This window comes from Leopardus geoffroyi, chromosome A1 (assembly GCF_018350155.1).
Source record: "Leopardus geoffroyi isolate Oge1 chromosome A1, O.geoffroyi_Oge1_pat1.0, whole genome shotgun sequence".
NCBI classification, from domain to species: Eukaryota; Metazoa; Chordata; class Mammalia; order Carnivora; family Felidae; genus Leopardus; species Leopardus geoffroyi.
Genome location: NC_059326.1, coordinates 146814375 through 146828816, shown reverse-complemented (window position 1 = coordinate 146828816; position 14442 = coordinate 146814375). Strand labels below are relative to the sequence as shown.

Sequence of the window (14442 nt, the reverse complement as noted above, 5' to 3'; positions counted from 1 at the left end):
TTAATTTATGTCATATTTGAATGAGAAAAGACTCAAAGTTAAAAGTCCAAAGTATTGCCACATAGTAAGCATTGAAAATACTACTTATAAGAAAGCCTATGTAAAATAGATACTCCTAAGCTTAGTTTTAAAAAATTGCACTTCCTTTTGGTGCTAACAATATTCCTAAGACCACATGGTACTTGAAAAAAAATCTATATCTATATCTATATCCATATCATCTATATCTATATCTATATCATCTATATCTATATTTATATCTATATAAATTTTAGCAGAATCCTTTCCCCAAACATTCCTGGCACACTGGCCTGTTTCATAAATCTACTCTGTGTGTCACTGTGGCCCCAGCAAGTTGGTACCAAGCATATGGCGTCAGAGCACATCACATCATCTTTATGTGACCAACTAGGACTACAGCTGATCTTTCCCCATCCCTCCCCAGCGACGATAAGGTCCATCCTTTGCTTCTGAAAAGGTCCCTTAAGCCTTAACAAAACTATCCTGAAGACTTGAGAACACATAAAGAATTCTCACATAGTCAAGAAACCAAACTGTGTACTTTATTGGACTACTTCCATTGTTTATAGGCTCCTCCACCGATCTCTACTACAGGTTCCCTTAATTTCAGCACATCTGACACCAGATTGCTGAAACCAACTTCCCTCTTCAACAGAGGAAGCCCTTCTGCCAATAATTTTCCACTCCTTGGAACCAGTACCCCAGAGAAAATAAACAGAATATTTCTTAATGTAAAAGTTTGCTCTAAAAATAGAACATTTTACAGAAGAAGAAAATAACATCATTTTTTTTTTTAATGCAGAGCAGCTCAGCTCCTCCTTTTTACCAATTCATTCCAAAGTAGGAGCTTGTCCTGAACTCCTAGAACTCAAAGACCCACTGGAATGGGTCCTCCTAAATCAAAGGGGGAAAATAGTCTTCACTGAAAGATAAAGGCATGCCTTTATCCAAGAAATAAAATGGGCTGGCAGCTTTAAAATAACCTCCCTTCCCTACTCTTTCCACTTTCCCCATATATGGCCATAAGGCTTCAAAAATACTGGGGTGTAGTCTCAGAGAAAATTGTTATGCACATTTATAACGTGACTCCTATTCTATTCTTCACTCCCAACTATAAGACAAGCATTGAAAACCATACCTGATTGTGATTTCAAGCTGAGGAGTATCATTCTTCATTTTGGAAATTTAAGGCAGAGAATACAACCTCAGGACCAATCAATTGCCGTGTGGCAATTTTTATGCACAGCTGAGGCACAAAAATGACTGGCAGTTGCGACAACCACGTGGTTAGTGTTTAGTGGTTCTAAGGAAGGAACTAAAGCTATAATCTCATAAAAGTATCTAATGAAATGCTACAGAAGAAACCCAAAGAAACCATCATATAGGTTTCCAGACTGTAATGTAGCATGCCCATCCTATGATTGATGTGAACTGGGTCACTTACATAATTTCCCTAAAGAGATACATCTAAAACACTCTGTCAGTCAGAAATCCAGTAGGAAACAGATGACACAATCAAATTGGATAAGTTATATACAGTTGAATAAAGGGACTATTTCTAAAGGTGGGCAGCTTAAAGAAATCACAATTTATAGGGCAATACCCCTGGGCCAATAATAGTGGGGAGGTCTTACTCCTCTAGTCCTGACGGGTCAAGATGAGAGAACAGCTGGGAACGAGGAGGCAGAGAAGGGATGTGGAGATGGAGCCTGGTGGAAGCTAGTGACTTTATTGTAGGAATAGAGGCAGCCTATGGCAATCCTACAGGGTTTAGAAGAAGCCAAGAGGAAACACACACTGAGGTCACCCTTCTGGTTCCCTCTGATCTCCTAACACTGCTCCTCATGGCTGAACCCAATGGGAGCAGTGTGTATAGTCAATTTTATAGCGCACAAAGCAGGAAGAGAAGGGTGGAGAGTGTATCTGGAGGGGCAAACCTATGTCCCACTAAGTCAGATAGCATTTTTAGTCTTCCATTCCTGCCTTGTGCACAACTAGTACAAGGGAAATCTGACTTTTTATCAGAGACTAAACAGGAGGCAAAACTGATGTAATAAAAAAAATAAAACAAATTTAATGATTGATTTACTTAAGATAAATATCAATTTTTCCGTTCTTCTTAAGCACATAATACCTAGAACAGGGTTTTTTGTTTTGTTTTGTTTTGTTTTCCCAAAGCATTTTTCTATGCATATAAAATTTTATTTTATTTTGTTGGTCATAGGTTCTGAAGAATTTTGAGCTGGAGAATGCCAAGCTCTGATTTGCATACTTGAAAGAATATCATAGTTTAAAAGATGATTTTGAAAGAAATGCATCTAGAGACAATGATATATGAGGTGTTGAGGACAGTTGGGGAAAAAAGGTGATGGATGTGAGAAACTTTCAGAGGTAACACTAATAGAACTCAATCCTTGAGTGAATATGAGCATTCGATTATGAGTGCAGAGTGACTCTTAGACTCCTAGTTTAAAACAACAACAATGTGCAGATGGTTAGTGGGAGGTGTGGACACTGGCTCAATTTGGGACATGTGGACATTACTGTACCTACAAAATCCAGCCAACTGGATACATACCCATCACACAAAAGAAAGAGGTATGGAATTTACCATAATGTAGGACGTAGTTAAGATCGTGGTTATGAGTAGAATCAGGTAAAGATGGAGGGCAGAGCAAAGAGATGGCCATGAAGGGAGGCTTTGGCAACAGCATTTTGAGAAATCAGACCTCTTCCTGTTTTAATGCCATTGGTAATCTTGCCCATGACTGTAAGGTCTATAAAGGACAGAGACTTGACCTGTCTTGTTTGTTCCCAATATCTAGCATACTGCGTGGCACATGGGAAGGGCTTACTACGTATTATTGAATGACTGGTGGGTTCAATTTTGCTAAAGGGCAGGGGAGGGGTGATCTGATTTAGGAACTGGAGTTATTCAGAGATCAATTCAATCCCAATGATTGTCCCATGTATGCCTCTTTTCGGGCTCCCCAATGAATCTGAATTTCCTTTTCATGAATGACTGTTGCTGAGAAGTTACAATATATCTTCTTTGCTTCTATTTCTCAGTTTTTAAATCTGCCATCAGAATGATTCATTGAATAATGTAGTTTTTAATTCTTGCCTTTCAGGTTTTGTTTTAGGTCTATCCTTTAAGGAATGAATGTTTTAAATTATGCTGCTTTATTCAGGTTTTTTTTTTTCTTTTTCTTCAGAGAAAGGTTGTCTCACTTTTTCTTGTAAAACCAGAGGTCCATTCAAAGTTTGCATAGTAATCATCACCAGACTGGTAAGACATATATGCTCATAAATATGGATAGATAATGTACTAAAAATCTTCAAGTACTTGAAGGACTGTGTATCTTAAAGCAGTAGTCTCCAAACCAGGGTTGCTTACCCCAAGACTTCCCAAAGGGTACATGGGCACATAAAGGGAAGCAATTTCCAGAACTTGAATTATGATTTGGCCTCTTTCCTAAAATTCATCTGCCTAAGAAGGTGTCTGTGGTGGAGGCTGCTGGTTCTACTTTTGCATCTCCTTGATCTGTTCTCATAAATTTTAGAATGGATCAGAATCATCTGGTGTGCTTGTGAAATCCTACGTTGCTCTCCCCCATTACCAAAATTTCTAATTCAGTAGGGCAGGGCCTGAGGATTTGCATTTCTTAAAAGTTTTTATGTGGTGCTAAAGGTGTTGTTTCAGGGACAAGCTTTGAGAATCAAAGGCTTCAATTTACCTTCTCCCACATTATAGAAAACAACCACCACCTCAAACTCAATTCTAATCCATCTTGAGTCTTAGGATGCATTTCCACGGAATGTAAAAACTATGAGCAAACAGAAGGTCAAATCAGAATAAATTATTCTGATGATAATGTACAAATCAAATCATGTTTAAGTCTGGTGCTTACAAAAAAATAAATAATAAATAAGACGGGCACCTGGGTGGCTCAGTTGGTTAAGCATCCAACTTCCACTCAGGTCATGATCTCGTGGTCCATGGGATCAAGCCTCATGTCAGGCTCTGTGCTGATAGCTCATAGCCTGGAGCCTGCTTCGGATTCTGTGTCTCCCTCTCTCTCTCTGACATCCCCCAAATCATGCTCTGTCACTATCTCTCTCTCAAAAATAAATAAATGCTAAAAAAAAAAAAAAAAAGAAAAGAAAAAGAAAGACTTCATTGAGATGTCAGCTGAAGGGCAATTGAAAATAATTTTGATAGACCACTATGTGATTTTTGGCATATAATTCAGAAAGAGGTAAAAAAAATAGTGAGTAGCATTGCATAATAAAATTATGATTTCTATCATTTCCTTCTATGACATCAAGTTTCTCAGTGTTTAAATCTATAAAAAATAAAATAGGAATAGAATTGATGCTAAGCCGTGGCACATTCTAATTTTTAAGAATATTTACTCACAGAAACGTGAACTGGGAAAAACAGCTCTGATCATCTCATTGAGATATATTTCTAATAAAATTCTACAACTTGTATAATTATCTTTTAAGTTTTGTAAGAGCGTAATATTGTTTTGATCAATTGTATATAAGAAAATTATAATGATAATACAAGAGAAGATTTTAAACTTTTATATCTTTATGTTCACAAGAAAAATTAATTAACTTTTAAATATAAATTTTGATGTATATATGCTTGATAGCTAAGTCAGTAGAAGATTACCAAGCACATAAATATATATTTGGATAAAATTTCAAGGGTGAAACTGAAATAAGAAAACAAGTCCAAAAACAAGAAAAGAAAAATATAAAATGCCTGATTGTTAAAAGCAATCTTCAAGCATGTTTTAAATGGATAATCATAGGTATGAAACCACTATGGTATTTAGATTCCACTAAATATATTTAAAAGAGTAATGTTACTTGTTTATTTTAGAATGGCAATATTTAAAATATGCCAAATATAACATCCTTTACAACTATTTGACTTTATGATGAAAATGTTTTTGTTGACAACTTAAAATGTGATGGGCATAGAAGTTTTAAATTTTTATTTTAGAGTAAACACTATCAAAAATCATTTAAGACTTCCTGCTTTAAGGCAGTAAACTTTAATCTTCAGCGGGGATCATGTGATGGGCTTAGACAGAACTCTGCATTAAATTTTAACGAAAGCACAAGCTTTGCTTGTTCTGTAAACACCTCAACAAAACCCATTTCTGTTCTTGTTTGGCATCTGCTATTTCTTGTCCAGCTGGGACCCAAACATACAGAAATGAGTGATAATGGGAAAAAGATTATACAATCTTGAGTGACTCACTCAACAACCTTTTAAAACTTTCTATTTAGACTTGTTTTACAATTTTTTAAATGTTTATTTATTTTTGAGACAGAGAGACAGAGTATAAGCAGGGGAGGGGCAGAGAGAGGGAGACACAGAATCTGAAGCAGGTTCCAGGCTCTGAGCTGTCAGCACAGAGCCTGACGTGGGGCTTGAACCCATGAACTGTGAGATCATGACCTGAGCCGATTTTGGAAGCCCAACAGACTGAGCCACCCAGGTGCCCCAGACTTGTTTTAGAACAGAATCATTTTGGTGAATTCTGTTTTGTTTAGCAAATGGAAATTGCAGCATAAGAAAGAAAGAAACAAACAAACAAAGAAACAAAGAAAGAAAGAAAGAAGTACAAATATCAGCATAAAACATTGCGGTGGGCATTTCTCTTCAAAAATGATTTCATTGCATTTATATTAGGAAACACAAAAAAGAAACACATTACAAAACATTGACATCGTTGAGTCTTTAGCCACTTGATAATGACATATTTGCCTTCTTCTAAAATATATACCCTGTTGTAGATCATTTTCTTGGGAGACATTCATGCTCAGGTTATGCATAAAACCTACTCAGAACCTATTACATTTGTTTTTCTATTTCCAAACTCCATAACTTTATTTTACATGATATATGGCTTTTGGACATTAGCTCAAGGCTAACCCAGTTCCTATTTCCTGTACTGTATTGAAAATTCACTTAAGATCAGAAAAGGTCTACTTTGTATCACATTAAAATGATATATCCCTCCCTATATAATCTCTTACTTCTTTTCCATTTCAGCTACTCTGGAAGACTCCCTATTCTTAATAGCCCCCAGAGGTAGGGGCATATTCTTCCTCCTGATATGTAACCTAGACTTTAGAAACAGAAAACCACCTCTAGCTGACTTTGAGTGGTACAAATATCCTCAAACTTCCATCCAAGCATTCTGGGTAATTGAACATCCTACAGACTCCATTATTTGCACCTAGATCAATAAAAATATACCCGATGGGCTTATAAACATCTAATAAGGGTGTACATGCACAAGTAATGCAAATTCATATCTACTCTCCAGGGTAATTTCTGTTTAAAGTTCTGGGTAAAAGATATGACAGACTGCATTGCACATTATAAGGACAAGATCAGCAAAGAGAAGAAGAGATTCTATTCATGCCCAATTCCCATATATTTTTGACATTCCAAGAAAGAGACCTCAAAATAATTTTGAACTCACCTTTGCCCTTTCTGATATCTTCGCTACAACTGCAGAACATATCATGGATTTGTTCTTCCAAATTATCCATAAATTTATCGAATAGAACAAAGCTCTAAAATAATCCCCATGGGATGTACCCCGCATAAAAAACTTTATGTGGGCAGAGATCTGTCTAGTTCATTCACTGCTGAGTCTCCAGGGCCCAGGACAGTGCCTGACACATAGTAATGACTTAATAGTGAATGAATGAAAAATGAAGAAATGGATGGATGTCTGGGTGGATAGAAACTTGATGCTTTTGAAATCTTCTGATCACTTTTTAGATAGGATCTTCTAGCCAGTAATTTAACCTCCTAAACATATAACAATTGGAACATAATATTTTACATTTTTCTTGAGAATATCATGCAGACTCTGGAAATGACCTGCATTCACTACAAATTAATTATGGGACTTTGGACAAAGGACTTGAGTTCTCTACGGCCGATCCCTCATTCATCAGACAGTAACAGCACTGCTCTCACAGGCTGCTGGGAGATGATGCACTTAGCCTGGTTCATAGGAAGCATTCTGTAAACATGAGCTATCACTTTTCCTATTGAATGCATCTTTCACATTTGAGATTAATTGGTAACTATGTAGATGTAAACACTATCAGCATTACAATCTGAATTTTCACAGGTACATATATAATCACTTCTCTGCTAGCCACAAAATCAGTTCATCCAAGCCAGCAGCTTGAACTTTGTGATGGAACTAGGGTGTAAAAATGTTGGTGCATTTAAAGTTGTAAATAACCAGACCAGTCACAATATAGTAAAAGAAGGATTTTAGGTTTCTTTGGTGAAACAAAAGCAGGTATAAAAAGTTACAAAGATTTTAGATTTTCATTCACAAAAAAAAAAAAGAAAGAAAGAAAGAAAACAACAACAGTCATTCACATTTTACACTATACATATTATAATATAAATACAGGAACGTATTGTGTGCATTGCAAAGAAAGAGGAAAATTAAAACCTAATAGGTCGACACTGTCATTCTGTGCTCTGGAACACCTAAAGGTGGATCACACTTAGTGTGACAACCAAGGAACTTACTTAAAGCCACAGAGAATGATGGTAGCTACTGTTGTTCCTTCTGAGCCAAAGGAGGTTTCGCGAACAAGAATCCATGTTGGGTCTGCTCGTTTTGCATTTTATTTGTTGTCTATTCTCCTCAAGGTTGTTCTAACTGAAATTAGGGAATGGCTCCTAAATGCCTTCTTTCCACTACAGGTTTTTCTTTAAACATTAAATTAAGTGGATAATGATTCAAATTCATCTTCAGCAGTCACTTTATTCAAATAAAGGGGAGAAAACACAGTGGGAAGAAACAGGGAGAAATGTCAACACGTACACTCCACCTAATAGGAAGAAATGCCCACACTCTCTCTGTAGCTCCTTGCTTAGAATGGGCAAACACCATTTGCTGAAAGCTATACATTTTCCACTCTTTTCATAATAAACACTGGATGCATTCTATCCATCACATTATTTAATCAGGGACAAAATACCTAGATTATATGGCCCCAAACTGTGTGAGGGAAGCATAAAGGCTAACACTGAAAAATAACTAGCACACTAATGTCAATTTTCAGGTTTGGGGGAAAATAACATCCAATAAATTAAATCAGTATGGCTTACTTCATTTATTTATGTATGCTTCACAGCTGCAGCATTCATACATGAACATTCAAAACTTTATAAAAGATTAAAATGGTTATATATACAAAATTTCTTTCTTTGAATGCGTGTTGTTGTTTTAACAATCCCCACCCCCCTCCATAACCCTTAGGTCTGTATCCATTTGAAATGTGTTGATCTGTAACCTTGTAAGTTAGTGTTATGAAAGCCATTAAAAAGGAGACCTGGTTGAGTTAATAATTAGCACTTTGACCCCTAAAAAATGCTCTTGGTCCTAGAAAAGTCCTCCATTCAGGCCTTTCGTGTAAGTGAAGAAAAAGGAATGCAGCAAAGAGGAGTTCCACGGTGCAGTCCCTAGTTCTGTCAGGATCCTATTAGCCAGGCTTCAGCACCACTTGGAAGCAAACTGCACTTTCAGGCTGACGTGGTGCAGTGACCTATAAGACCTTGTGTTTGTTAGTTGTCTAGGAAAAGCCGTCCTCGGTCTTGCTGACAAAGGGCAAATGAAACCATTTCCAGCCTAAACAAACTACAAAAAGCAGCCGAACCAATGATTAAAGACCTCTGAGGCTCCATAATCATCATTAAATATGCCCAAACTCAGTGTGACTTTTTTATTTTATATACAGGATTAAAATCAACATTAAATCATCTTATTTACATTGCCATTGGTGCTGAAATTGAGCTTTTTAAATAGTACAGTATGCTGGTATACACTATAAAATGGTCTGCACTGGAGGCGAATAGAAAACTAAAGAAATTAGGTAGGCTGGAAACGGTTACTTTCTGCCCTCATTTTCTTTCATGTTGTTAGCCTTCTTACTGAATGTCAATACTTTCATTTAAAATGTTTTGGGAGCGCAGCAACCCCAAATGACTGGACGGTGGTCCAAAAATCCAAACCAACTGATAATACTTCTCGAGGTGATAGGAAAGGCACAGGAAGTTAGGACTTTGGCTGCAATGATGAAAACACATGTTCGCCATTTGGGGGGTCAGCGCCTGGACTCCTGCCACCTCCGGCTCCAACGGTGATCATGTTTTGATGTATTTATTGAATTGTCCTTTGCTGATGAGGAATTTTTAAAGTATTTCTTAGAGTAAGTCCTTTGGTATGCAGATGCTACATGGAAGGAAAGAAAGAGAGAAAGAAAACACAACAATATTACTTGCTCCATACCCTAAACTACCAATACCGTAGCTGTAAAATGAGGGTGTCTAGTAGCTGTTAGAGCACGGTTGTCCATTCTTTCTAAAGTACCACTTACGGTTCATGCAGGTAATTTTAGGCATAGCCCATCTTCCATTTCCTAGGCAACGGATAGTTGGAAGGTGGCGTTGAATGAAACCATCTTTGCAGTGATATCTAATCAGGGAGTTGATTTCATAACGAGGTTTCATCTTTCCAAAGGTCTTGGCATTTTCTACAACAGGGGGCTGGCCGCAAGCAACTGAAGAAAAGTAAATTGGGTTATTGCCAAATAATCTAAATATTTCTATTAGTATGAATCTTTTGCTTTCTTTCCTTTTTTACGGTACCCAATCAAGCACCTTCAGCAAAGGCAATCATTTAGAATTGAAGAATTGAAATTTTTCAAGAGCAAAAGCTAAATACTGAGACTCTGTGCCTAGTTTCAATCTCAGATTATATCACCTTTAACTGTGTTTTAGTAAGGAACCACTAGGCTAAATGATCATATATTCATCTACCCATCTGGAAGGGCCACTTCCAAATTAAAAAGCACCTGTCTCATGCCAACATGTGGCTTATCGGTGTTGTCTCCATCAGTATCTGAAAGTTTTTATTTATTATATGTCTTCAGTCGGAAAACTAATGGGTTTGTGAGGTTAAGGTTAAAAACGATCAATTATATAATTCACTTACACTTGATTCTGTGGTATGCTGACAAATTAAAAGTTGTCATTGTCAATATACAGATTTCTTTCAAAGCTATTTATAGATGAGGACTTATAATATGGCTAAAATAATTCAGTGAGTACGGTATTGGGAAGGACAGGCAAATAGACCAGAAATGGATCCACACATATAGGCTCGATACTTGACAGAAGCAACATGGCAGAACAGTGGAGAAAAGGTAGTTTTTTTCACTTGGACATTGGGTATTCAGATGGATAAAAATGAACTTCATTTCCTACCTCAGGGAATACAGGGAAATTAATTTTGGATGGTTTAAATACAAAAATATAAAAGGCAAAAACCTTAAAACATTTAAAAAACAGTGTAGACTATCTTTCTGACTTTAGGGTAGGTAAAGATTTCTCAAGACACAGAGAGTTTTGAACCATAAAGAAAAATGCAACAAAAGGAAGAATTCTGTTCATCAATAAATACCACAGGGTAGGAGTAAAAACAGTCTACAAACTGGGAGAAGATATTTGCAACAGATAAAATTGCCAAGGGATTACAAAACAGGATATAAAAATGACTCCTATGAATCAATATAAAAAAGAGGAGCAATCAATTTTTAAAAATAAGGAACAAACATGAATAGAACCTTTACAAAAGAGCTATAAGTGAATGCCATATAAGTATATGAAATGATATTCATGGAAAAGTATCCAAGTAAACACAAATTAAATCACAACAGATAACATTTTATACCCACCAGATTGGCAAAAATCTCAAAGTCCAATAATATCAAATGTTAAAGAAGATGTGGGGTAACAGGACCTCTCACATATTCCTGGTGGAAGGTGCAAATTGGAAAACTAGTTTGGAAAATAATTTGGCATTTTGTAATAAATTTGATGGCACATAAATCCTATGACTCAGCAATGTCACTCCTGGAAAAATACCCTATGGAAACTCACAGAGGTCTACCTGGAACAAATTGAAGAATATTTATAGAAATGTTGTCTATAATAGCAAAAACACTCAATATAACCTAAATATCTACTGACAGGAGAACTGGTAAATAACATGTTATATAGTTAGTTATACATAAAATACTATAAGCAGCAAAATGAAGAAATACAGCTAAATGTATCAACATGGATAAATCTCACAAATAACGCTGAACAAAAAAAGCAAGTCACAAAATACATACAATATGATTCCACTTGAAGTTCAAAAATGTGCAAAACTAAACAATTTGTTGTTTACAAATACGAGCATATGTGATAATACTAAAGAGGAAAATAGGAGAATGAAGTCATTATCTATGGTTGGAATTGGGAAGTAAACAGATGGGACTGTAAGGAATCTGCAAAATGATCCAAAGATGTGTGGATAGTATGCACTGAGGTGTTCTCTAAAAAGTGATGATTCCAAGAACAACTAGCATCTATTCAAGAACAAGACACTACTGAGAGAATCCTTGAACATGGAGGGGAGGTTAAAGCACTCCCCTGCAGCCCAGAGACGAAGACAGACTCCATTAGCAGGATAAGAGAATGGCTAACCATTGACCACTTTGCTCCTCCACCAGGAGTGTGCAGCATCATGTGAAGAGGTCTTCTCTGAGCCTCAGGTTCTTCCAGTTGGAAAAAAGAACGCCAGGAAGAAAACCAGCTTCCCCAGCATTGTGGGATGCTTTGTGGGAGCCCTACTCTGCTGTTGCACCATGGATATTACAGGGGAATCTTTGGGACTCAGCCACGGGGAATCTGACTATGACTCCAAAGAGGGGGAGGGGTCTGAAACAACCAGCACATGAATCTTCGTAGACCAAATTCATACCTGCAGTGCCTAAGTAGTAATCCCAGCCAGCAGCATTGCTTATCTGCAGAGCCAAGTCAGAAGTGCACTCTGACCAGGGAACATATCTGCCTGATTCAGATCCTCAAATGAGGAGATTTGCCAGCTCTAGAGCTTGGTTTGCTCACACCCAGGCAAGGTGCTGAGTCACAGCCTCATCTGTTGCAGACAGTGTCTTCCAGCCCCTCAGACCAGAAGGGCAGCGGCAACTCCAAATAACCCAATTAAAAAATGGGCAAAGGGTCCAAAAAGACTTTCTTCAATGAATATACACAAAGGCCAAGAGGTACATGAAAAGATGTTCAAGATCAGTAGTCATTAGGGAAATGCAAATTAAAATCACAATGACGTATCACCTCATGCCTATTGGAAAGGCCATCATCAAAAAAAAAAAAAAAAAAAAAAAAAAAAAAACAAGAGATAAATACTGGTGAGGATGTGGAGAAAGGGGAACCATTGCGGGATTGTAAATTAGTACAGCTACTAGAAAAGTAGCAGGGAAGTTTGAGGGGATCCTTAAAAAATTAAAATAGAACTGCCATATATCTAGTAATTCTGCTTCTGGGAATATATCCACAGGTAACAAAAACACTAATTCAAAAAGATATCTGTACCCTCATGTTCATTGCAGTATTATTTACAATGGCCAAGACACAGAAACAACTGAGTGTCCATCAATGGATGAATAGATAAAGAAGTTGTGGGTATATATACATACATATAATGGAATATTATTCAGCCATAAAAAATGAGAAAATCCTACCATTGGAGACAACACGAATGGGCATTATACAAAGTAAAGTAATTCAGACAGAGAAAGACAAATATTTACATGTGGAATCTAAAGCAAATCTAAAATCTAACTCTAAATATGTGGAATCTAAAACAAAAAACCAAACAGACTCATAGAAAGTGGTCAAAATGTACGAACTTCCAGCTTTAAGATACATAAGTAATAGGATGTAATGTAACACAATGACTATGGCTAACAATGCTGTATGATATACAGGAAAGTTGACAGTAAATCGTAATAGTTCCCATCACAAGGAAAAAAATGTTTTCCCTTTATTCTTTTTTCTTTCTTTTCTTTTTCTTTTATCTATGTGAGAAGATGAATGTTAGCTGAACCTACTGTGGCAATCATTTTCACAATTTATGTAAATCAAACCATCATGCTGTATGCCTTAAACTTATACAGTGATGTATGTCAGTTAACTCTCAGTAAAATTGGAAATAATGGCTTTTATATTCACATATTATAATCCTCTTCACACGTATTTAATTAAAAGTATAATTATTTAGGTCTGTATGTTTAAGGATGTCTAAAACATGTGAAAGGAGAAATGAGTCTTTTATAAAAGTCTATAGACATTTATAAAATTCCCCAGAGTACTTGATTAACAAAGAGTTAAGTCTATATGAATAAAAATCAGACAAAAGAGTGACAAAATACAGGAATCTTTCTGTTTGGTTTGGTTTTCTCCCTTAATCAAGTAGAACCAACGTCTTACAAATCTTTTTCCCCATCTGGAAATGTAAACCAGGATGCTGTTTTTGTAAAGCCTGTGTAGCTATAGGGCAGTGGTCCTCAAACTGGGGCAGTTTTCTCTCTCTCCCTCCCTCCCCAGGGATAGGTGGCATGGTCTAGTGACACTGATGGTTCTTACAAAACAAAGGAGGAGGATAGGGGGGGTGGAGAAGAACATTCCAGGCATTCATTGCATGGAGGGCAAGAACGCTGCTACACATTTGCAATGCACAGGACAGCCCCCACAACTAAGCATTACCTGGGCCAAAATATTAACAGTGCTGCTGTTGAGAAACCCTGCTTTAGGAAAAAACAACATGGGGCATACAAGAATGCTTGGATCACAAAGGGAAAGGCATGACTCCAAGGAACATTTGGAGACTTAAGAAGGCAAACATGACATTCAGAGAAAGACAAACAGTTCATTAAAGACTTCTTACACTAGAAACAGGGAAAAGAGCAAATACCTGATTTGCTATTTTCACCAGTCCCATGGCAGAAGTGCTGAAGTAATGCACAAAGCCAGGGAAGCTGCTCAGACAGAAAGGATAGTCAGAATAAATTCGACTTTAGATAAGACAGCAGAGAGTGACAGGGCTGACAGCTGAGTTTCATCTGAGCTCTGTGTATCTCAGTGTTTTCTTTCTTCTGATACAATTTCTTAGTATTGGGGTTTAAGTTGTTCCTAAAATATCTGCAGAGTGTGTATTTTTAGTTTACTACTTTTATATCCAAAGACAAATGAATCCAATGAAATTTATATTTTGCAATTGTACTCTTACTTGATGAAAAATTCTCGGTCTAGAGGCTAAATTTTCATATTCTAACACCATTATCAATTGTGAAAGGTTAAAAAATTTTTATGGAATTCCTGTTTTTTTAAAGGAGGGCGTCTATACAGTGTGCCTCAGAAATTCAAACATATTGGTCAATAATAAACACTTTCTAAAATCAGTGTTCTTAATTTTATCTGTTTAATGTTGACTAAGCAATTCTTGT

The 14442-nt window shown here is 36.6% G+C and overlaps 1 protein-coding gene across 3 annotated transcripts in view; it reads right to left on the bottom strand.

The window, feature by feature from the left end:
* Positions 1-7830: 7830 nt before the first annotated feature.
* The window catches only part of VCAN (versican), a 111336-nt gene continuing 104724 nt past the window's right edge, over positions 7831-14442 (bottom strand). For all 3 annotated transcript variants that reach the window (XM_045497172.1, XM_045497164.1, XM_045497178.1), the window contains 2 exons: positions 9466-9648; positions 7831-9320 (listed from right to left, as the gene is read on the bottom strand). In XM_045497172.1, coding sequence (XP_045353128.1) covers positions 9193-9320; positions 9466-9648 — 311 coding nt within the window. In that variant the 3' untranslated portion in view covers positions 7831-9192. The remainder of the gene's footprint in view (positions 9321-9465; positions 9649-14442) is intronic.